A 22,819-nucleotide genomic window follows, 5' to 3' on the forward strand; every position below is an offset into this window, starting at 1 on the left:
TCGGTTTGGAGGATGACGGGTTTGATTACCTAAGGATTTTAGCCTTAATTGGTCAATTTCTCTGGCTAGGGGACTGACTGTTTGTGACTTCTTCAACATTAGATTTCATCCTCAATTGGTCTCATCCTCACAGGCACATAGGCCGCTCTTCAGAATTCAACACTGAGTGACAATTTACTATAGCCTACACTTGTTGACAGGAGATGAGGTGGAGCAAGGGCTTTGCTAGCTGGTTCCATGAATACCGCTGCTTGCCTTAGCAGGAATTATTAGAAATGTACATGCTGTAAATACTGTACTTGTTTCATGTTTTGTTAAAAGAAAGATGACAATTAAATATATTCAATTTACAAATTTACTCCATATTGTTAATTTGTATGGTTACTTTATAATGTGCATCAGGAAGACATTTGATCTTGTAATTATGAAACAATATAAAACATACCAGTAATGCAAAAAATATATTTGGTACTTTTGTAAAGATCACACATAAGTTCCTTTTCTCTGTCCACTATCTTAAAACATTCAGGACATTCACAAACAGGAATCTTGAGTAAAACCTCTTTAATTTCTGATAACAGTGATCTAGAATCAGCATCCTGAAAGAGCAAATCTTGACACTTCTGGCAAGGACATCACTGCTATATCATTATCTTCATGATCGTCTTCTGAAGATTCACTTAAATCAATTTCACTGGTTGGAACAGAATCTTCCCAATCTTCAGATTCGCTATCAGAAGTTGGATCAGGTGCCACCACATCATCCTTGCCCACCAATAAGTTTGGGAAGTTCTGAAAATGGCAATATATATATTTTCAAAATAGATATGTGTGAAAACAACATTTTTAGAATCTTCCATTTTAGGAAATATGTTTGGTTTACTAACATGAGTGATATTTGGAAAGAGAAAACAGGAAAGTGGTATGAGGCATTTGAAATAAATAAATAAATAAAATGTAAGTTATTACCTTCTTTCACATTCAAATAATATTTTTTGTAAAAATAAGCTGATAGGTACTCTATATTTTTAGTGTATCTCACCAAACCCTATACTCCATGTGCCAACCACTAACAGCTTGTGGACTGACAGTGAACTGGAGTTAAGTGGTAGTAATTGCTTGAATTCTTGAAGGGTTTTAAAGATTATTTGGTTTACAACATGCAAATTCATCCTTTCTGTGAAAGTATTCTATATCTTACGATGAGAGTGGGCCTGTTGCCATTTCTTGATGGATGCAGTATTTTTGTATCTGTCTCTTGGCACAGGCCACAGCAAAGTGTAGCTTCCACCGAAGTCCCAGTCTCATCCATGGCTGTGACAATATGGAAGCTGCTGGGGTATGAGTGGTGCTGAGTAATGACATTTGGAGCACAACCAGTGTGTCTGAGTGTTATGAAAGGTGTTGCTCATAGGATCAGTCGTGCTGCAGTGGCACCTTCTGGTCCAGTGAGGAAAGCAATGGCAAACCACCTCACTCCTCCTCTTGCCTAGTACACCTCATCTGGGCTCTGCCATTGGTTTTTGTGGTTTTCCTTTAACTGCATAGCCTTTGGTGGTGCTATCTGAGGATCCAACCAGCCTCTGGGCTGATGACCTAACAGATGATGAGAGTCATCTAATGTGGTTATGTTTTTATTCTACTTGCCATAAGACAAAGAATCTACCATGTGTGCTTCTCTTTCTGGAAGTAAGTCGCTTGCCCCTAGTGCTTGTTCAATGTTCCTTAATCAGATGCTCCATCCGAGTCTCTCTTAGAGATTGGCTAGCAGCATAACCTAATCATTAGTTTGAATTTATCCATCAGAGGGTCTCTAGTCTTTCACTACTTACCCACTTACTCTTCACCACCATATCACTTACTGCCATGTTTAATTTTTTTCAGCGCGCGGCTGTGAGCTTGCATCCGGGAGATAGTAGGTTCGAATCCCACTATCGGCAGCCGTGAAAATGGTTTTCCGTGGTTTCCCATTTTCACACCAGGCAAATGCTGGGGCTGTACCTTAATTAAGGCCACGGCCGCTTCCTTCCAACTCCTAGGCCTTTCCTATCCCATCGTCGCCATAAGACCTTTCTGTGTCGGTGCGACGTAAAGCCCATAGCAAAAAAAATAAATAAATAAATAAATTTCAGTTTATTTAATCATCCTCCGGGATACATCTGTGACTCTGGGTTCTAGCTCTTTGTACACGACTTTGTTAGCTATTAACTGCCACTGTCCATCTTTCTGGTATTTTTTGTTGATGCAGGTTCTTCCAATTCTCCTTTCAATTTTCTGAAGTCTGTCAGTCTTTGATTGTTTATTTCGGTAAAAAAGTGTTTCTGCTGCATATGTAGCTTCCGGTTTTATAACTGTGTTGTAGTGTTTAATTTTTGTACTTATTGATAGACATTTCTTTTTGTAGATATCCCATGTTAATTTTTGTGCTTTAGCTAATCTATTTGTTCTTGTTTGGATTGAGATTTTTTAATTTAGGTTATGTGTTATTACTTCTCCAAGATATTTAAATTGAGTTACTATTTTGATTTTATTACCATTTATGGTAACTTCTTTTAGTTGTGTTGGTTTTTGGGGCATAATTTCTGTTTTTTCGAATGATATTTTGAGGCCAATTTTATTTACAATGTTTTGAAGTTCTGATATATGGGTTTTTGCTTCTTTTATGTCCACTGCTAGTAAGGCTAAATCGTCAGCGAAACCCAGGCAAATTGTTTTTATTTTTCAGCCAATCTTTATTTTAGGAGGACATTTCCTAAACCATTCCCTCATTACCATTTCTAGAGCACAATTAAATAATAGTGGTGAGAGCCCATCTCCCTGCCGTAGTCCAGTTTTAATTTTGAATGTCTCTGATGTTTCACCCCTAAACTTCACTTTTGATTTGGTGTTGGTGAGAGTCAATTTTATCGTGTTTATTAATTTGGGGTGTAGGCCAAGGTGTCTTAAAATTTTAAACAGAGATTCTCTCAGGATTCAATCATAAGCTTTCTTGAAATCTACAAATGTTATCACCATATCTCTGTTTCTTCTCCTGTTATAGTCCATTATCAACTTAAGACTCATGATCTGATCAGGACAACTCCTCCAGGGTCTGAAACCTCCTTGATATTCTCCTAGTTCTTTCTCAAGTTGTAAACTTATCCTATTTAGGATGATTATTGAAAAGATTTTGTATGTTATGTCTAAGAGCGAGATTCCCCTGTAGTTATTAGGGTTGGTTTTGATTCCTTTTTTGTGCAGTGGGTGAATGAGGGCTGTTGTCCAGTGTTCTGGTAGTTCTTCTTTAATCCAGATAGAGACAAGTTGCTGATGGAGGGCAATTTTTGCTGATGTTCCTGCATATTTCCAGATTTCCGCAAAGGTCTGATCTTCTCCTGGCGCTTTGTAGTTTTTAAATTTATTCAGAGCTTGGTAGACTTCCTTTATTGTGGGGGGATTGATGTTCTCTGGTGGTGTTTTTATCGGGGTGTTGGTGTCCAAATGAAGGAGTTCTATAGGTTCCTCACAATTTAAAAGCTTGTTGAAATATTTAGCCAGAATTTCTGCATTGTCTTTATTGTTATGAGCCAGCTTACCATTTTCATCATCCGTAGGGTTGGGGGTTCATATTTTTGGAGCTGCTTTCTGAAGGTTTTGTAATAGTCCCTTGATTGAGTTTTATTGAATTGTTCTTCAATTAACTGCAGTGTGTCCTTATGATGTTGTTTTTTTATTCTTCGTAAGACTTGGGTAGTTTCTTTTCTCTGTTTTACTAGATTTTGATAGGATATTTCTGTTTTTGGGACTGATGTAATAGCCATGTCTGATGTCTTTTCTCCACTGTTTCATCACATTCACTGTTCCACCATTGGTGTTTTTACGTGGTTTAATTGAAGTCAGGTCTTCTGCAGTTTATTTAAGGTTGTGTATTAAGTGTTCAAGTTTATCTGTGATTTTTATTTTTTCAGTTGCTTTCTGGTAATTTTTGTTGTTGATTAGCTGGGAAGGATCTATTTTTCTTTTAGTTTTAAGGGCTTGCTTTTGTTGTCTCCTCTGGGGAGTGAGTTTAATTTTAATTTTAACTACCTAGTGATCTGAACCTGTGTCTATTCCTCGGAAGACTTTGACGTTATAGATCTCTTTGTGGTGGTATTTGTCCATGCAGATGTGATCCAGTTGCCATTCTCCTTTAGTGTAGTCAGGGTGTTTCCATGTTTTGAGTTTTTGAGGTTTCCTCTTAAAACATGTAGATTTTGAGATTAAATTATGGTTTCTACACAGGTCAACTAGTCTCTCTCCATTTTTATTTGTTTTCTTGTGTGCTGCCCATTTTCCAATGATGTCACGGTATTTTCTTTCTCTGCCTAGTTGAGCGTTGAAGTCGCCTATTAATAATTTTACATGGTGTTTGGGGATATCTATGGTCTGGTCCAATAGGTCCCAAAATTCTTCTGTTTCCTCATGGTCTTTTGAGGAGTTGTTTTTATCATTAGTGGGAGCATGGGCATTTATTATAGTATAGATTTTATTAGATGCCTTTAAGGTGAGCGTTGAGAGTTGTGGAGACTGTGATTTGAATTCTTGAACTGAGTTTATTATTTTAAGGCTGACCAAGAATCCTGTTCCAAATTGTGGGACATTCTTCATCACTCTCTTCCCAGGTATACCTTTTTAAAGTCTGTACCCTTGAGATTCCAAGGCATCCTGGTCAGTGTTTCTAATTTCCTGTAATCCCATGATAAGAATTTTGTGTTGGTCCATTATGTTGGTGATCACTTTTAGTTTACCGGTTTTCATGAGTGAGTTTATATTGTGTGTAGAGAAGTAGGTTATCTGCTTTGGTTTGATTCTTGATTTTGTCTCGTTCGTGTATGTGGTACTGGGGTATTTCCGTGCCTCCGACTTCACGGTATCTTTCAGGTGGCAGCCCACCGTACCCGAATGCTGCCTTCTCTGAACTCTTGGTTCAGCCGGTGGCGTATTCCTTAAAAGACCTTCCATAGTTGACTGTCAAGGTGTCACCTGTGTGGGACTAGGTCCCGAATTACAACTCTGGATGTGTGATCCAGTGAGCTGATAATGAGGCCGCTCCTCTGGAGTACAGACACCTTGTACAGCCACCCCAGTGGCATTTCCTCCACTGTGGGGACCATCACCCCACCCAAAGGGGCTCATTCGCCCAAAGCCATTGGCCCCCTTAGGGAGTCAGGTTATTTCCCGCCACCCAACACTCGGCGTTGGCAGTTTTACAGCTGGGTGCCAGACCAGCAAACCCTCCTCCTTTCTCATTCCGGACTTGGGACCGGACAATGGCGGAGTTATCGGGATGTTTTAAATATAGTTTTTAAATTTTAGAATTGTATATTTCCACAGAAAAAATTATCAGTTTTCTAAAATAACTTTTTCTCGGCTCAGGCTGATTGAAAAATTGTGTTCTTGGTCGCGTTATAATCTTGATGTATCCAATAGTTATGCTGTATGACTGTGAAATACATAAATGATTTTACTATTTTATATCAGTGTGTATTTGTAGTGAGTAGTATGACATGGATGCATAGCTGACTTATGCTGGGAAGATCCTGCGACATTGCCGCGATAGTCCCAGACACCACACCACGCTGAAAGTCGAGTCTACTGATTACAGTTTCATTTGCTTTGCCGTATGTTTAAAAGCGTTCCTCCAGTATTTAATAATTACCTGGAATCAGCATTGAGAAGACAACATGCTTTGTTACATGAATATAAGAAAATATTGGATCACCCGGACCTTCCAATTCATGACTGCATTCCAAGTGCAATATCTGGCAGGTTAAAATCCAGACATCCAGCAATTAAATCTGCTGTTGAACTTTTCAATACGGGCTTCAATATAAATGGTCATTGGGATGAAAAACGGATCCAACATGCACTCCCAGACATTACAACTGTTTTAAATACCCAAACTAAACCAGCTGGTTTTGATCTGCCTCGACGTATGTGGAAAACTGCCAACAGGATTCGCACAAACCATGGAGTATGTAATGACTTCCTCTACAAATGGAGCAAAATTTCTGATCCATCTTGTGTTTGTGGAGCGACTCCCCAGAGCATCCAACACATTGTGCAGCAGTGTAGTATTACGTCATACTCGGGAGATCTGAAGGACTTTCTATTGTTGACTCCAGATGCGGTTAACTGGATAGACAAATTGACTCTCACTATATAAGTGCATACATTGTCATTGTATACTCTGTTTCATGTCTGATAGTAATAAGGCCCTAGTTCTTTTAATATATGGTTTATATATTGCTATATATTCCAATGTGTTGCCATACGCTAAATAAATAAATAATAATAATAATAATAATAATAATAGCATTGAAGCAAATGGCATTATGAGGTAATGAAAAACATTTCCCATCAACTTTTCTCATAAAGAATAGTAAGCTTGTGTCCTCGTCCCGAGGTGGTGCCGCTGATTTCAGGCACACCCCCATTGATGGTGAGCTGCATGCACCATTCTAAATCAGCCTTCCTGCCATTCTTAAATCTTTGGCATTACCGGTAATCGATCCCAGGTCCCCCAAGGATGGCAGAAAGTAGCGCTAACCACTACACTACGGAGGCAGACAACTTTTCTTTTTACAATAACTTACTAAAATTTGCTTTATGTCACACCGACACAGATAGGCCAGATAGGCCTTATGGCGATGAAGGGATGGGAACGAGCTGGGAGCGAACATGGCCTTAATTAAGGTACTGCTCCATTTGCCTGGTGTGAAAATCGGAAACCATGGAAAACATCTTCAGGGCTGTGGACAGTGGTGTTCGAACCCACTATCTTCCGAATGCAAGTTCACGGCTGTGCGACCCTAATCACACAGCCAACTCATTTGGTGGACAGCTTTTCTCGTAAGGACATTGGACCTTCAAGGGCAACTTTAAAAATGTATTATTCTTGCTTTTATGTTGTTTTTGCTTTTTACATTTTTTAATTTTTAAAGTTTTTAGTATGTACGTACTGGCCTGACTTCTCCACTGCTAACTGCCCTTTCCTCCTACAAATCACTGGAATTCCCTTGCTGGGGTTTTCTAACCGCAATAAACATGTATTTTTTGACTTTGTATTAACTTCAGTTCAGTCTTGTTCAGTTTGTTGGTGAGTGCATATTCCTGTAAGATGCCTCCAAGACCTTCTTTCACTGAATTTGAGCTGTGTATAATAGTGAGTGCCGTTCGTTGTTTTTTTTTAATTAAAATTTTTTACCTTAGAGGGCAATTAGCTAGGTGAAAAGTGGTTTCCTATTTATCAACGAATATCACTTTGGTCTGTCAAATACGCTAGTGAAAAGAATAAAGAAAATGATGGCAAGGGAAACACTGAAGGTACTCCCACGCCCATTAAGAAGAAACGACAGTCAGCAGGACGACCGCGCATTGTAATAGATCAGTTCACTATTGAAGTTATGAGGCGTACCATTCATTACCTTTTTTCTTTTAGAAGGCTTTCCCGACAAATTTAAAATTAGAAGAGAGGTTTTCACTTTCAATGACCGACTTTCCAGAAATATCCCTTGAAAAACTTGGGCAAATAGTTCACAGTATCGGATTTTGCTTTAAAAATCTGAACTAAGAGCCTGTTCTTATGGAATCATTATCGGTTGCAGCCTCCAGACATGCGTTTTTTTAAGAATTTGCCGACTTCAGGAAGATGGCTACAAGATTTTCTACACACATGAAACATGGTGCACCTAAAGTCACATGATGACGTAAGCGTGGCAAAAAAAAAAAAAAAGTTATTGTAGCTCTGAATAGACATGATAATTATGAGCAATGCTGATGCCACATGCAGGAAGTATACAGATGGAGGGGAGGTTTTAAAACTCCGTCAGGAGCTGGACAGTATGTCATAATACTACATATTGGCAATGAACAGGGATTTCTTCAAAGAGCCGAGTTTTGTGCGAAAGAAAGGAACAGGTGATTATCACCAGGAAATGAATTCACTCCACATTGAAGAATGGTTCAGGAATGTTTTAAGCCTATTCCCTCCAAAATTTGCTGTAGTCATAGACCACGCACCTCACCACACAATACTGGACCAAGAAACTAAGAACCCTACGAAGTCACGGTTAAAAGCCGACATTACTGCGTGGATTGGGAAAAGAAACATCGCAGTGCCGTCTGATGCAATTGATTTCAATACCTTAACAAAAGCAGTAGTAATCCATGCCAAACCCTACTTCAGAATGCCTCAAAAGAAAATTGAACGAATTACTAAAGAATTAAGAAAATATGTTGAACTTCTCTTGCTGCCAGGAGCTCACTGTGAAATGAATGCTACAGAATTGATTTGGGCCTTTGTAAAGAACAAAATTGCAAAAATAGACCATGCTACAGAATATGCATGGAAGTATATCTAAACAGGAAAATCTCCAGGCATTGATGCAGTGTGTAGTGAAACGATCAGGTCTATGGGAGATGCAGGAAAGCAGTAGTTGTATAGACCTTTTCACAAGATATGGAAGGATGGGCAGATACCAGCAGATTGGAAAAAAAAGGTATCATTAATTCATTCTTTAAGAAAGGTGACAGAAAGAAATGTTCCAATTACAGAGGAATTACATTAACTTCCCAAGTGGGAAGGCTGTAATAAAGGATTTTAGAATGAAAAATAAGACCATTAATAGAATTAAAGTTATCAGAGGAACAATACGGATTCCAGAAAGGCAGATCAACAGTTGATCTAATATTTGGACTGTGTCAGTTAATGGAGAAGTGTTTTGAACAAAATAAGGTCCTTTGGCTGGCCTTCCTGGATATCAAAAAGGCCTTTGATGCTGTAAACAGGGACAAAGTCTGGGAAGTGTTGAGAAACAGTGGAATCAATAATAACATAATTTAAAAAATTTAGAATTTATATGAAGATATCAGTAGTCACGTCAAAACACCATCAGGAATGACGGAACCCTTTAGAATAAATACGGGCCTAAGACAAGGTGGAGTTCTCTCACCTCTTCTCTTCGTTACTGTGATTCAACAACAAGTATGCCAAAACATTGGTGACAACAAAATGAAAGTCATGCTATTTGCTGATGACATCTGTATATGGGGAGATACCAAAGAGGAACTTCAGGATCAGATCAATGCATGGACAGTAACAGCTAAAGGGTATGGCCTAAATTTCAGCAGGAAAAGAGTGAAGTGTTGGTTATGCAGAGAAATGGTCAACCTGAAGGTTACATTGAAATAGAGGGTAAACAACTCAAGATGTCCAACAAATTCAAATATCTAGGAAGCATGATATCAGCAACAGGCTCCATTGAAGAGGAACTTACCAGCAGGATTCAAGCTGGAGGAATATTCTATAGAGTTGTCCGAGACCTAATATGGAACCCAAAAGTACCATTGAAATGCAAACGAGCAATTTACCTGACTTATTACATGCCAATTTTGACATATGGGAGTGAGACCTGCACCTTGAGGAAAAAGGATGAAGCAAGGATTCAGGCAGCTGAAATGAGATTCATCCGAGCGATGGTTGTCAAAACAAGACAAGAAAAATTTGTAATGAGAAAATCAGGGACATGGCTCAGGTTGGAAGAATGCAGGATAACATAACTCTGCGTATACTCAAATGGTATGGTCACATTCGAAGGATGGATCCTGATCGCATACCCAGAAAAATATATGATCTGCAGTTGAAATATTCAAGACCAAGAGGGCGGCCAAGAACGCGATATACAGACATGCTGAAAAACGACATTTAGAAATAAGGAGGGGACTGGGACAGCATTGAAGAAGGAGAAAAGTACAAAGACAGAAGTTGGTGGAGGAGCTTCATTCGCCGACTCATCATATAGATGGAATGACGTGGGATGTAGATAGATTTCTATTGATAAACTGTAAGCTAAATCAAACCAATGTATATATTGTAAATAATTAGATATACGTAAATAAAAACTGTAAAAGGAATTAAAAATAAAATATAAAAAGCAAATAACATAAAAAGTATTTTAAAAAAACCTTTTGAAGCTTCCATTGGAGGTCCAAAGCCCTCATGAGAAAAGCTAAAGCTTATAAAGCCATTTGCTTCAATGCTGATTCCAGGTAATTGTTAAATAACCGGAGGAACGTTTTAAGCATACAGCGAGGCAAATGCCACCATACATGCAACTGTGATCAGTAGACTCAACTTCGAGCGTGGCGCGGTGTATGCCACTATCACGGCAACGTCGCAGGGTCTTCCCAGCACAAGTCAGCTACACATCCATATCATACTACCCACTACAAATACAAACTAATATAAAAAAAGTGAAATCGTTTATGTATTTCACAGTCACGCAGCATAACTATTGGAAACATAAAGATTACAACGCAACCAAGAACGCAATTTTACAACCAGCCCAAGCAGAGAAAAAGTTACCTTAGAAAATCGATAACTTTTTTTCTTGGAAACACAAAATTCTGAAATATTAATACTACATATATTTAAAACATCCCAATGTATATTGTGTTAAAATTTGAATTCAATCAGATGATGGGTTTTGGAGAAACGATATAACATTTAAAGTGGGTAAGCTGCAACATCTGATTGACTCATTAACATGACACAACATTTTACTGACAGCAGTACAGTAAACCAGGTTCACTGACGATCACGCCTTTAAGTCACAAAGTTACAGAATACTCAAAGGAAAAGTGGGGCAGCAAGTAATGAACCCCCACTTAGGTGCGGGATTTGTAGCCAGCCGCAGGATAATCGACTCTGTCACTGACTTTACCTCTCCAAGCAGTCGACTATCCATCCTTTCTCTCAAGTGCAATAACTCTTTAGTTAATGTGCATGCCCCCAATCTATCAGAACAATAGGAGAAACCCAGAAAAACACAGACAAATTCTGGGAAGATCTGTGAATATTCCCTCGTAAAATACCAGAGACACATACCACCATACTGCTAAGCAACTTCAATGCCCAGTAGGGAAGTGAGAGAAAATACAGAAATACTTTGTATAATGAGCAACTACCCAGCGCACAAATGAACTAACTGCAGTGGGAAAGGACTGGTGGAACTGTGTAGGACTTTCAGCTTGGTCATGGCATCCACAGCCTTCAGACACATACAAAGGAAACAGAAGACATGGATCTCTCCCAACCCTAACCTGTGCAAGTTTCAGATAGACCACATGGCTATCTTGAGAACGTCCAAAAGGGAAATACAAAACATTCTAAGATGTGCTGCCTTGCTGAGAAACACCAGAAAGCATGAAGCCAGACAATCAGATTCGACACAGAACAACTTAAGAATAACCAAGAAGTAAGCCATAGGTTGAACAACACTTATCTGAATAATTGGACCACTGATGGAGGCCTTAGACAAAGACGGCCAGCGAACTCACTCCTCTCACAAGAAGAAGGAATGCCGTGTGGTGGACTGAAGACTGTGATTACACAAGGAGTCAAAGACAAACAGCATGGCTGAAATGGAACTCCCAGAAGATCAAGGAAAATTGGGAGAATTTCTTGGGAAAGAGGGAGCTCATGGCCAAGATAATCCAAAGAATCAAACGAGCCTTCACACATAACTAACTGACCCATGTCGATAAAAGCTTCACAAAAAGTAACTTGTGGGACTTCGACAGAATTTCACTAAGCCCTCACTTCAGAGACCTATAGGGTAAGATGGTTTACAACAAGGACAACTGGTACACCGGGCAAGTTGGCCGTGTGGTTAGGGGTGCAGAGCTGGGAGTTTGGCTATGGGAAATAGTGGGTTCAAACCCCACTGTTGGCAGCCCTGAGAAGGGTTTTCCATGGTTTCACATTTTCGCACCATGCAACTGCTGGGGCTGTACCTTAATTAAGGCCACGACCGTTTCCTTCCCACTCCTAGCCCACCGTCGCCATAAGACCTATCTATTTACATAAAATAAATACAAAATTTAATCCACCTTCTCAATACTTAACAATCATGCAATGTTTACAAAAACATTACAATATACTATTACAAGGTACTAGTTTCGGTCCTATAAGGGCCATCATCAGCCTAGCCAAGATACATATGTATATACCATAGTCCTAAAACAGAGTTATGCGGTGAGATGAAAGAATGGACTGGGGATATGGTGGAATGATATACATATAAAATGGTGAATATATGAACTGCTGTAGATGTAGCAATGTTATGTTGATCAGTGACAAATAAAATTTTTTGATATATGTCTCATAAAATTACAATATTAATCAACAATTATCTCAAAATTGAATAAAATAAGCTCTATTTGACGAATAGTCTAAGGTTGCACATTTAAAAATTGGGTTATACCGGATTTTAAACAATGTCCAATGTTTCTATTGATTTCTAGAAGATATGAAGTTCAACATTGGTGCAGAGGGAATTATTTTGCATGATGTCCAATAAATCCACAACAGAGGTTAAATATTGATAAAACTGTTGGACATATCTTGTGATACAGTTGAACCTCCCTTCTGCGGACACCGTCGGTTGCGAGGAAAAAGGTCCGTTACGAGAGGTGTCCGCTGAAACAAGTTTGTAAAAATAATCAATCATTTTAATGGCAAAGAACATCCACCTTAAAAATCTAATCAACCATTGCTAGCTACAAAATTCTCAACTATCAGATTATTTGTGATTTCTAGAACTTTTTCTTGTATCATTGGTCCAGTCACACACAGTTTCTTCACTCGAGCGCACTTGAACCACTCATATACTGTACCGCAACGTTCACTTGTGAAAAAACTGACTCCCGCTTTCTTTTCACTCCTCAATTCCTATTTTCCTCCCACTCCTTTAAAATTTCAATTCTATTCTTCACAATAGTGTTTGCTTGAGTTTTCCTGCAGTTGAATTTTTCGGCAAGCTTTCTCACTGAAAGTCCCTTGTCACTTTCTATAATCACATTTCTTCTTGCCTTGAGATCTAAACACGATCATCCCTTGTTACTCATGTTTAACAGACAACTGAAATGCTACGGTTTTTCTGTCTCACTAATTAGCGCCTGTACTGTCTTTTCCTTCTCAAGTTGACTACCTGAGCTCGACCTTATCAGCAACAATCCGAGTTATGAATAGAATGATGCAAGAAGGGAAAAAAATCCCCAGGTAACTTGTGAGTCAACAGTCTCTGGCAGCATTTCTGGGCAATTAGAATTCTCGGAATAGGCCTATACATGACTAGGTAGAACTGCATTCCAATGTACCTTCTCTCGCCTTGCAATTGAAATAGTACAAACATTCAAAAGGGATTTCCTTATCTCTGTAGAATGGTTTTAAAAGAGAGAAAGACATGCGGTCCGGCGTAATAAATTGTCCTGCAACGTGTAAAGTGTCCGCTTAAGTCAAGTGGACGGGACAAATGGTGATGTCCGCTGTCCGGAGTTCAAGGTGTCCGCTTAAATGAGGACAATTTAACACCTGTCTTATGTAAAAGAAAATCGGTTCCGAGGAAAATTGTCCATATAGGGAGGTGTCCATTGAATAAGGGTGTCCGTTAGGGCAGGTTCGACTGTATATTGAAATCTTGCTGTGTTACAAAGGAGTATTCCCAATTCAATAGGAACCAAATGAACCTTGCGCGCAATGTGAAACAAGCTTGCCGGTGGAGTGCAACTAACAGTTCAACAATAAGAGATCCATATTTTACAAATATATATTTACCAAAAATATGGACCTCATATGCACTGATCTAATATCTGGTTTCTTAAATACAGAGGCAACTCCCCACTTAGTAAAACTCTACAATAAACCAAACCACTTAATCACTTTAATATTAGGAAATTACTTATTTCTTACTTTAATTGTAATCATAAAAATTACAAATATTTTTCAAGGCCCCCTACGACAAAAATTTTAATGGCCAAACCTATACGAGTATCACACCCTTTATTTAAAATTGCCAATAACGCTCTAGTAGATCTTCCAGCACCTTCTAATCTCTCTGCTTGATGAAATTTTGGTTCCCTCCTCGGCTTATGTTTAATAATCCAAATTGCCAGTGGCCTTTTCTTAGTTGCACTCCACCGGCAAGCTTGTTTCACATTGCGTGCAAGGTTCATTTGGTTCCTATTGAATAGGGAATACTCCTTTGTAACACAGCAAGATTTCAATACATCACAAGACATGTCCAACAGTTTTATCAACATTTAACCTCTGTTGTGGATTTATTGGACATTATGCAAAATAATTCCCTCTGCACCAATGTTGAAGTTCATATCTTCTAGAAATCAATAGAAACATTGGACATTGTTTAAAATCCGGCATAACCCAATTTCTAAATGTGCAACCTTAGACTATTCGTCAAATAGAGCTTATTTTATTCAATTTTGAGATAATTGTTGATTAATATTGTAATTTTATGAGACATATATCAAAAGATTTTATTTGTCACTGATCAACATAATATTGCTACATCTACAGCAGTTCATATATTCACCATTTTATATGTATATCATTCCACCACATCCCCAGTCCATTCTTTCATCTCACCGCATAACTCTGTTTTAGGACTATGGTATATACATATGTATCTTGGCTAGGCTGATGATGGCCCTTATAGGACCGAAACTAGTACCTTGTAATAGTATATTGTAATGTTTTTGTAAACATTGCATAATTGTTAAGTATTGAGAAGGTGGATTAAATTTTGTATTTATTTTATGTGTAATCTTAACTCAATACGGAACCAACTATGAAGTTTATAACCTTGAACTATCTATTTATTTATTTATTTATTTAGCGTATGGCAACACATTGGAATATAGAACAATATATAAATGATATACTAAAATAATTAGGGTGTTATTACTATTAGACATGAAACAGAGTCCATGACAATGTATGCACTTATATATGAGAGTCAATTTGTCTATCCTGTTAACAACATCTGAAGTCAGCGATAGAAAGTCCTTCAGATCTCCCGAGTATGACGTAACGCTACACTGCTGCACAATGTGTTGGATGCTCTGGGGAGTCGCTCCACAAACACAAGATGGATCAGAAATTTTGTTCCATTTGTAGAGGAAGTCATTACATACTCCATGGTTTGTACGAATCCTGTTGGCAGTTTTCCATGTACGTCGAGGCAGATCAAAACCAGCTGGTTTAATTTGGGTATTTAAAACCATTATAATGTCTAGTGGTGCATGTTGGATCCAGTTTTCTTCCCATTCATTTATATTGAAGCCCGTATTGAAAAGTTCAACAGCAGATTTAATTGCTGGATGTCTGGATTTTAACCTGCCAGATATTGCACTTGGAATGTAGTCATGAATTGGAAGGTCTGGGTGATCCAATATTTTCTTATATTCACGTAACAAAGCATTTTGTCTTCTAAGTGCAGGTGGATGAATGTGACTTAAAGTTGGGAGCCAAAATGTTGGTGTAGTTTTTAGACAACCTGTGATTGTATGCATTGTAGTATTGAGCTCGATGTCGAGTTTGCTGCTATGGTTGCTGTTTAGCCAAACTGGAGCACAATATTCTGCTGAACTATAGACTAGTCCCAGTGCAGAGCAACGAAGTGTTGCTGCTGTTGATCCCCATGTAGTACCACGCAACTTTTGAAGGATGTTGTTCCTGGAACGAACTTTGTCTATTGTATTATTCAGGTGTTGTCGATAAGTTAGGGATCTGTCAAGTGTGACACCCAAATACTTTGGAGTAGGATTATATTTAACTAGATTTTCATTAAAATAGATTTTCAGTTGTCGGTTTACCTGTTTGTTATGAAGAAGAAAACATGAAGATTCTGTTTTACTTGGACTTGGTGTGAGTTGCCACTTGTGGTAATACTGCCATAGGACTGAAAGATTGTCTGTCAATATCCTTTCAGTTTCCTCTATGCATTTTCTACTGCTGCCAATGGCTAGATCATCTGCATAAGCAAATTTCCTGCTTACAGTATGAGGGATGTCTGCAATATATATCGACTGAAAAGGATTGGTGCGAGTACAGAGCCCTGTGGAAGACCATTTTTCAAAGTTCTTTGCTTACTGATTTCCTTGCCCAGGATAACTTGGAAATATCTATCACACAGCATGTTATTTATTAATTGGGCTGGAGTTCTGCAGGGGATCACTCTTAAGAATTTTAAAAAGAGGCCCTCCCTCCATACTGTGTCATAAGCTGCTGTCAAATCAATAAATACTACAGACGTCTTCATATCATCTTGAAAGCCTGCCTCAATATAAGATGTAAAACTAAGGACTTGATCTGTACAGCTCCTCCCTGTTTGGAAACCAGCTTGTTCATGTGGGATATGATCCATAATTTTGCTGTTGATTCAATTTAGAATCATTCTTTCCAGTAGTTTGTAGCAAGCACTGAGGAGAGCTATAGGGCGATAGTTTTCTTCTTTACTTGTTTCATTTCCTGGTTTAGGAATTGCTATTATTTTTGTTTCCTTTAGCTCTTTAGGAATGCGACCAGTCTTCAGGATATCACTAAAGAACCTTGCTAACCATAGTTTGGTATACGAACCAGTATTCAATAGGAATTCATTATGTATACCATCAAACCTGCAGGCTTTCCCAACTTTTATGCTTTTAAGTGCTGTACTAACCTCTTCTTGCGTAAATGCTTGTGAATATTCTGTATGAGTTTGGCAATTAGCTTTGACTTTTCTAAGTTCCTGTTGTACCTTTTTTGTATGTATTTTATCTATAGGAGATCGTGATAAAGAGACGATTCGATTAGCAACTTGGTTATAAGATACCAGGGTTTACCCCCTCTGAACAGGTGGGCTAGCTCCAAGCTTCTTCAATAAGTTCCAAGCTTTCCTACTGGAATGTTTGAAGTCAAGATTTTTTGTAGTTTTCATCCATTTCTCCTGACGAGCTACATCAAGTATTTGAGCAGTTCCTCTCCAATTTCACTGTCACCACTCCTGAGAAATTCTTTATAAAGATCCTAACTTTCTTTATCCCAACCAGGTATATACTTCTTTCGATAACCTCTTGGGATATGTTTTTTAGCTGCGCTTACAAACCGCTTAAAATTAGATGATATGGATGGTATCCATCTCAAGCATTTGTCAAGATCTATGGAAAAATTCTGCCAATCAGATTTCTGGAAGTTCCATCTTGGTCTAGGAAGAGATGAGATGACAGGGACCTGGATACCAAGTTCAAGGAGAACAGGTCTGTGCTGGCTTTTGGGGAAACTTTGAAGAACCTTTCTGTTGGCGTGAAGGGGTTGATTTGTAGTATCCTTGGAGACAAAAATAAGGTCAGGATTGAAATCTTTGTTCCAAGCAACTGATCGGAAGGTGGATGGATCTTTGGCATCAAAAATTAGGTGAAAGTTGTTTTCATCTGCCCAGTTTGACAAGTGTTCTCCATTTATATCATTTGAGTTGTATTTCCACTCAGTATGATGGCTATTGAAACCACCACAGTAAACTGATGGATGTTGATAAACTTCCAGGACATGTGATGGCCAAAGGATTGGAGGAGGTTTGTATACATTTACAATTATTAATTCACCAACTTTGATTGTAATTGTATGGATGTCATCATCTGTTGATGTTGTTAATAGACAGGTATCTGCAATATTACTACGAACATATGTTATATTACCATAATGACGACGATAGGTTATCCCTATCACATCATATCCAGGAATTCTCACTCTCCTTCTGGCTTGATCTTCATTCTCTATGTGAGATTCTTGTACAAGAAGTACGTCTACTTTATATTTTTGTAAGAGCCTTGAGATATATTGGGATTTACATGTACTGATACTTTCTATGTTGATCTGACAAATATGGATGTTCTGTCCTAGTTTCAATGTCTGGTGGTCCTCAAAAGGACCGATATTTACTTCTGAAGTATTATCCATGTGCATTATGGCCAGATAGTTTGGCAGCCAGTGTATTGTTGCTCACTTAGCACCACCCAGAGGACACGTGTAGGGTATTGAAGAGGTAATTCCTACGGACGTGAGCAACAATCATCCCCCAAGACCTACGTAGGTGGATCGAAATGTTAGTTGCACTAACGCGCCACAGCAGTGCGCTGTGTGTCGCAAACATGGGCACAGCGGAGAAAGGGACAGACACAGCCCACACGTCTGTTAGGCAGGTCGCTGTGATGTCTCATCTAGCATTGTGTGAATAGCGGCCAAATGCAATGGCGCATCAACTAAACGTTCACTCCAAATATGAGGTGCGTGCTACAATCCGATTCCTATGGGCCAAAAGGAAAAATTGCACAGACATTCATCATGAAATTAGTGCTGTGTATGGGGAGTGGGCCATTTCCCGGCAAGGTATCGTAAAGCGGTGTCAGCAATTCGAAGCCGGACATCACGGACAACCATCGCGAAGGCAGGCCTGCAACGTCCAGGACCCATGTAAAGGTCAACAGTGTGAATGTGATCATTAGACAGAACCGAAGCATTAAACTGAGAGAAATCGCAACACAGCTGAACATGTCGTATGGCAGTGTGTTCGCCATTGTTCACGAGGACCTTGGATATCGTAAGCTGTGTCAAAGATGGGTCCCACGTCTTCTCACCGATGAGCACAAGGGACAACGTTTCCAATCCTCCCTGGCATTTTTGCAACGCTATGCCGCAGACGGCAACGGGTTTCTGTGGTGAATCGTCACAGGCGACGAAACGTGGGTCCACCATTATTTCCGAAACGAAGTGAACATCAATGGAATGGGTGCACCCCTCATCATCACAACAAAAGAAGTCCAAGGTTCAACCTTCAGCCGGTAAGGTTATGGCGACAGTGTTCTTTGACATGGAGGGTTTGCTGCACGTGGAATTCATGCCGAAAGGAACGGCGATCAACGCAGTGTCGTATTGTCAAACGTTGCACCGGTTGCATAAAGCGATTAAAGAGAAGCGCTGGAGGAAATTGAGTGCCGGTGTGATTTTGTTGCACAATTACGCAACACCTCACAAGGCCCGCCGAACGAGAGAACTGCTGCAACATTTCAAGTGGGAGGTCTGGCAACATCCACCCTACAGTCCCGACCTAGCGCCATGTGACTTCCATCTGTTCTGTAAGTTCAAAACGGAGCTCGGTGGTCGACGTTTCTAGACTGATGAGGAGATGAAGGCCGCTGTCTCCGAGTGGTTGCAGAACACTGGAGGAAATTTCTATGCATCCGGCATCAACAAGTTGGTTGTGGGTTCGCAGAAATGTTTGGAGTCTCTTGGAAACTATGTGGAAAAGTGACGTTACAGTGTAGGTCTTTATAGTCGTGTTGCTGTAGTATAGGTGGTGTAATAAATAGCCATAACTGGGAAGTGCAACTTATTTTCTGATCTGCCCTCGTATCTGTGTCGGTGCACCATAAAGCATAATTGTATTGACAACTAGTATCTCCTAGCTGCATACTTTGGGTAAGAACTTACTCAATTGTGATCCACCCAATGAAGAGTTTGCATCATTGTATGTGGCTATTGCTAACCTGATGCAGCCCTTGTTAAGCAGATATTCCAATGCATTTGTCATGTATGGGAAAACTGTGTGTTAATTTAGTTGAAGATAGTGTTGTGTGTGGTGTACAAGTTGCAGGGATGTTAGAAATAGCACAGTCAGTCCCCGAGCCAAGGGAATTAACTATTTACAATTAAAATTCCCCACCCGGCTGGGAAACAAACCCAGGGCCCTCTGAACTGAAGACCACTATGCTGACTATTCACCCAAGCAGGCAGACTAAACTCATATCCTCATCCCAAGGTGGTGCAGCTCTTTTCAGGCACACCCCTATGTAGGTGAACTGTGTGTACCTTTTCTATCTTAAGTCTCTGACAGTATTGGGTATCGAACCTAGGCCTCTGTCGACAACAGCTAGTAGTGCTGTTACACTACAGAGGTGGGCCATAAAGACTTTGACTACCAGAAAACAACACCAAACCTACAGTAGACTCACTACCCACTTCACTGGAAGAAGTTAGTCAAATCATCCAGCTAGTCAAGAACAACAAGGCAGCTGGAAAGGACTCCACTGTGATCGAAGTCTGGATGCGTACTTGTAGCAAGGGAGTGAACAAGCTCACTGAGATTATTCAGAGCATCTCAGAGATAGAGAAGTGGCCATCTGATTGTACCTCATCTTTGATCTGCCCCACAAGAAAGGAGAAAAGATGTAAACTACTGAGGAATCTCTCTCCTCCTAGTAACATGCAAGTTCCTGTCTAAAGAATTGCTAACAAGGGAAGAGAATCAATAATTGGACAGTCAACTGGGGGAAACATCAGGAAGGCTTCAGGGAAAGTCAATCTTGTAGTGAGCAGATCCTCAGCCTCAAAACAGTACTAGCCTACTCCCAAGATTATAAGCTGCAAGGTGGTAGTCACCTTTGTTGATTTCAGGAAGGCCTGTGACTTCGTGGACTGACGAACACTTAGTAAAAATTCTTGAGGAACTAGGACTAAACAACAAAACCCAGAGGCTAATTCTACAAATCCTGACTGACACACACTCCAAGATTAAATTCAGAGGTGAAATCCCAGAAAGCTTCAAGGTCAAAATAGGAGTCAGATAAGGTCACAAACTTTCCCCATTCCTCTTCAACTTCAAAAGTTATGAGAGAATGGCACAAGGAACTGGTCAACTTGGGTGTCTGGAGTGGGGCTACCTTAGTCACAAGAGTAATGGCCTGACAGTAGATTGTCTGGCCTTTGCAGATAATATGGCAGTGATTGCTGAATCTCTGGAAAAAGTGGAGATCCAGATCAATTGTCTCAGAAGACAGGCGGCCAAAGTGAGACTCAAAGTATCATTGGAGAAAACCAAATACTTACCCAATATCAGAGAGGCTCACACAGAAATACTACTTGAATGGTAAAAATCAAGTGAATGAAGAAATGTAAGTACCTCAGCAACTGGACTGAACCCAACTTGTCAGAGAAAGCAGTCCTCTCTGTGAGAGTTAACAAGCTGGAACAGTTCTATCGACTGACTCAAAACACCTACAATAAGCAATATGTGTCACAAAATCTGAAGCTGAAATACTACACAACAGTCATCCACCTGGAAAATCCTGTTTGCCATGGAGTGTCTGTCACTAAAGAGAAAAGGCTTGACTGAAAGACTGGCCGTCAGAGAGAGAAGAATTCTCAGAAAGATCCTAGGCCCAGTACTGGAAAGTGAGGAATACCAGAGAAGTCACAGTGCAGAAACTCCCAGAAAAAGAGGTGTTCTGACTGTGCCAGGAAAAGGAAAATAGCTTTCTATGGTCATGTGGCAAAATTGTCTCCCAACAGACTGGCCAACTGCCAGTTTATCTCCTGGAAAAACAAGAAATGGGTGCCAGAGAAGGACATAAAAGAACAAATCTGTAGTTTTGAGGAAAACCACTGAAAAAGAAAGACCCAGTAATTAGGGGAAAGAAAAGAGCTACACCAGGATAAGTGACGAGACTAAGCAAAAATTAAAGCCCAACAGTTGAACAAGTGTGGTCCCAAGTAGGTCCATTTGAAATAAGAAGAAGAAATATCATTGAATGACAGAAGAGGGAAATTAATTTAAGTTTGATTTTTGAGGAATGGTGTTTGTTACCAGAAACTGCATATTCAAATTTTAACAATAAATAAAAAATGAACAATGAGACGGAAAAGAAAGTCAATGGTGACATCAAAAAAAGAAAAAGAGAGAGATTTTTGGGACAAATACTCTGAAGTTGTAAAGAACTTCAACTAGTTAAGAAAGAATTAATACATCTGCAATGGTTGTACTACCAGTTGTTAAGGGTTGTTCAAATAAAACATAGACTGGTGTCTAGAATTGAACACTATGTATTCCCTCAGAATGAACTAGTGTATATCAAAACAACAGGATACTGACGACAGTTTGAGAGAATCTACAGATAATCGCCTTCACCATTCAGGCACCTGTCCCAATGCTAAACAAGTTTCTGGGTATTGTCCATAATGAAGGGTACTGGTTCCTGGTTGAACCACTATTTTTCAACATAAATAACTGCTTGACTGGTGGTGAAAAATATGTGACTGTCGCAAAGAGAGAGATTGTGGCTGTCAGGTGGGTAATACATAAGACCCCAATGTAAACAGTGCTGAATGTGCACTGTTGTATTGGCAACATGTCGACATGCATTACTGTGGAGCACAAGCACACTGTGTGACTGTTTTCTTGGTCAAAGCACGTTCTTTAGCAAAAGAACTGAATCATGCCTCTTTTTATGCATTTGGGCGAAACCACTATATGTTGTTTCAACTTCTTCCTCTACTTACCAGATGCGTGTCTCAGACTGACCACATTCTGAACTATTTCTATAAAGCAAATAAAAATAACAAGTGAGTTATTCCACCTTTTCAATACAAATTAAGTAGTGTTTATTAAATAAACATTTAATGGGACTAGTTTCGACATATTTAAATGTCATCTTCTGCCATATCGCATGCAGAACAAAGTATTTGAAACACAGTTATTTTAAAGATGGTCTTAATTTGACACTATAAAATGTTTATAGAATTTCCTGAAAAGACATTTGTTGTAAGAAATTAGTTTAGTTAGCTGTAGGAATATATGAGAAGAAGAAGTCTTATAATATTCTTTGTAGTATTCAAGAAAGGGAATACAGTTCAAAATTCACAGTCTTGATGAGATGTGGAAATGGGCAGATATGCATAGTGTTGTTGTGGTAGAAGTCTTATGATATTCTTCTTTTTTGGAGAATACTTAGGTACTGAAACTTTGTTCCAAGCAGTATGATATTATTTCTTGATATGTTATCCTGGCAGCAACTTCCTAAGAAGGAAAGTTTCATAAATAAATGTACACTTCTGATATTTTGATCCGCTTCAAAGCGATGCAGCATCAGTTTGTCAAAGCAATTTTCACATTCCTACACTTAAACAGTG

The 22,819-nt window shown here is 39.2% G+C and overlaps 1 protein-coding gene across 3 annotated transcripts in view; it reads right to left on the reverse strand.

The window, feature by feature from the left end:
- Positions 1 to 343: 343 nt before the first annotated feature.
- Positions 344 to 22,819, reverse strand: part of LOC136877382 (leucine-rich repeat protein SHOC-2) — a 135,606-nt gene continuing 113,130 nt past the window's right edge. For 2 of the 3 annotated variants that reach the window (XM_067151375.1, XM_067151374.1), the window contains exon 5: positions 344 to 792. In XM_067151375.1, coding sequence (XP_067007476.1) covers positions 592 to 792 — 201 coding nt within the window. In that variant the 3' untranslated portion in view covers positions 344 to 591. Of the gene's footprint in view, positions 793 to 22,401; positions 22,707 to 22,819 lie in introns of those variants that run through there. The other variant, XM_067151376.1, reaches the window with a different exon arrangement.

This window comes from Anabrus simplex, chromosome 7 (genome assembly GCF_040414725.1).
Source record: "Anabrus simplex isolate iqAnaSimp1 chromosome 7, ASM4041472v1, whole genome shotgun sequence".
In the NCBI taxonomy this organism is placed as follows: Eukaryota; Metazoa; Arthropoda; class Insecta; order Orthoptera; family Tettigoniidae; genus Anabrus; species Anabrus simplex.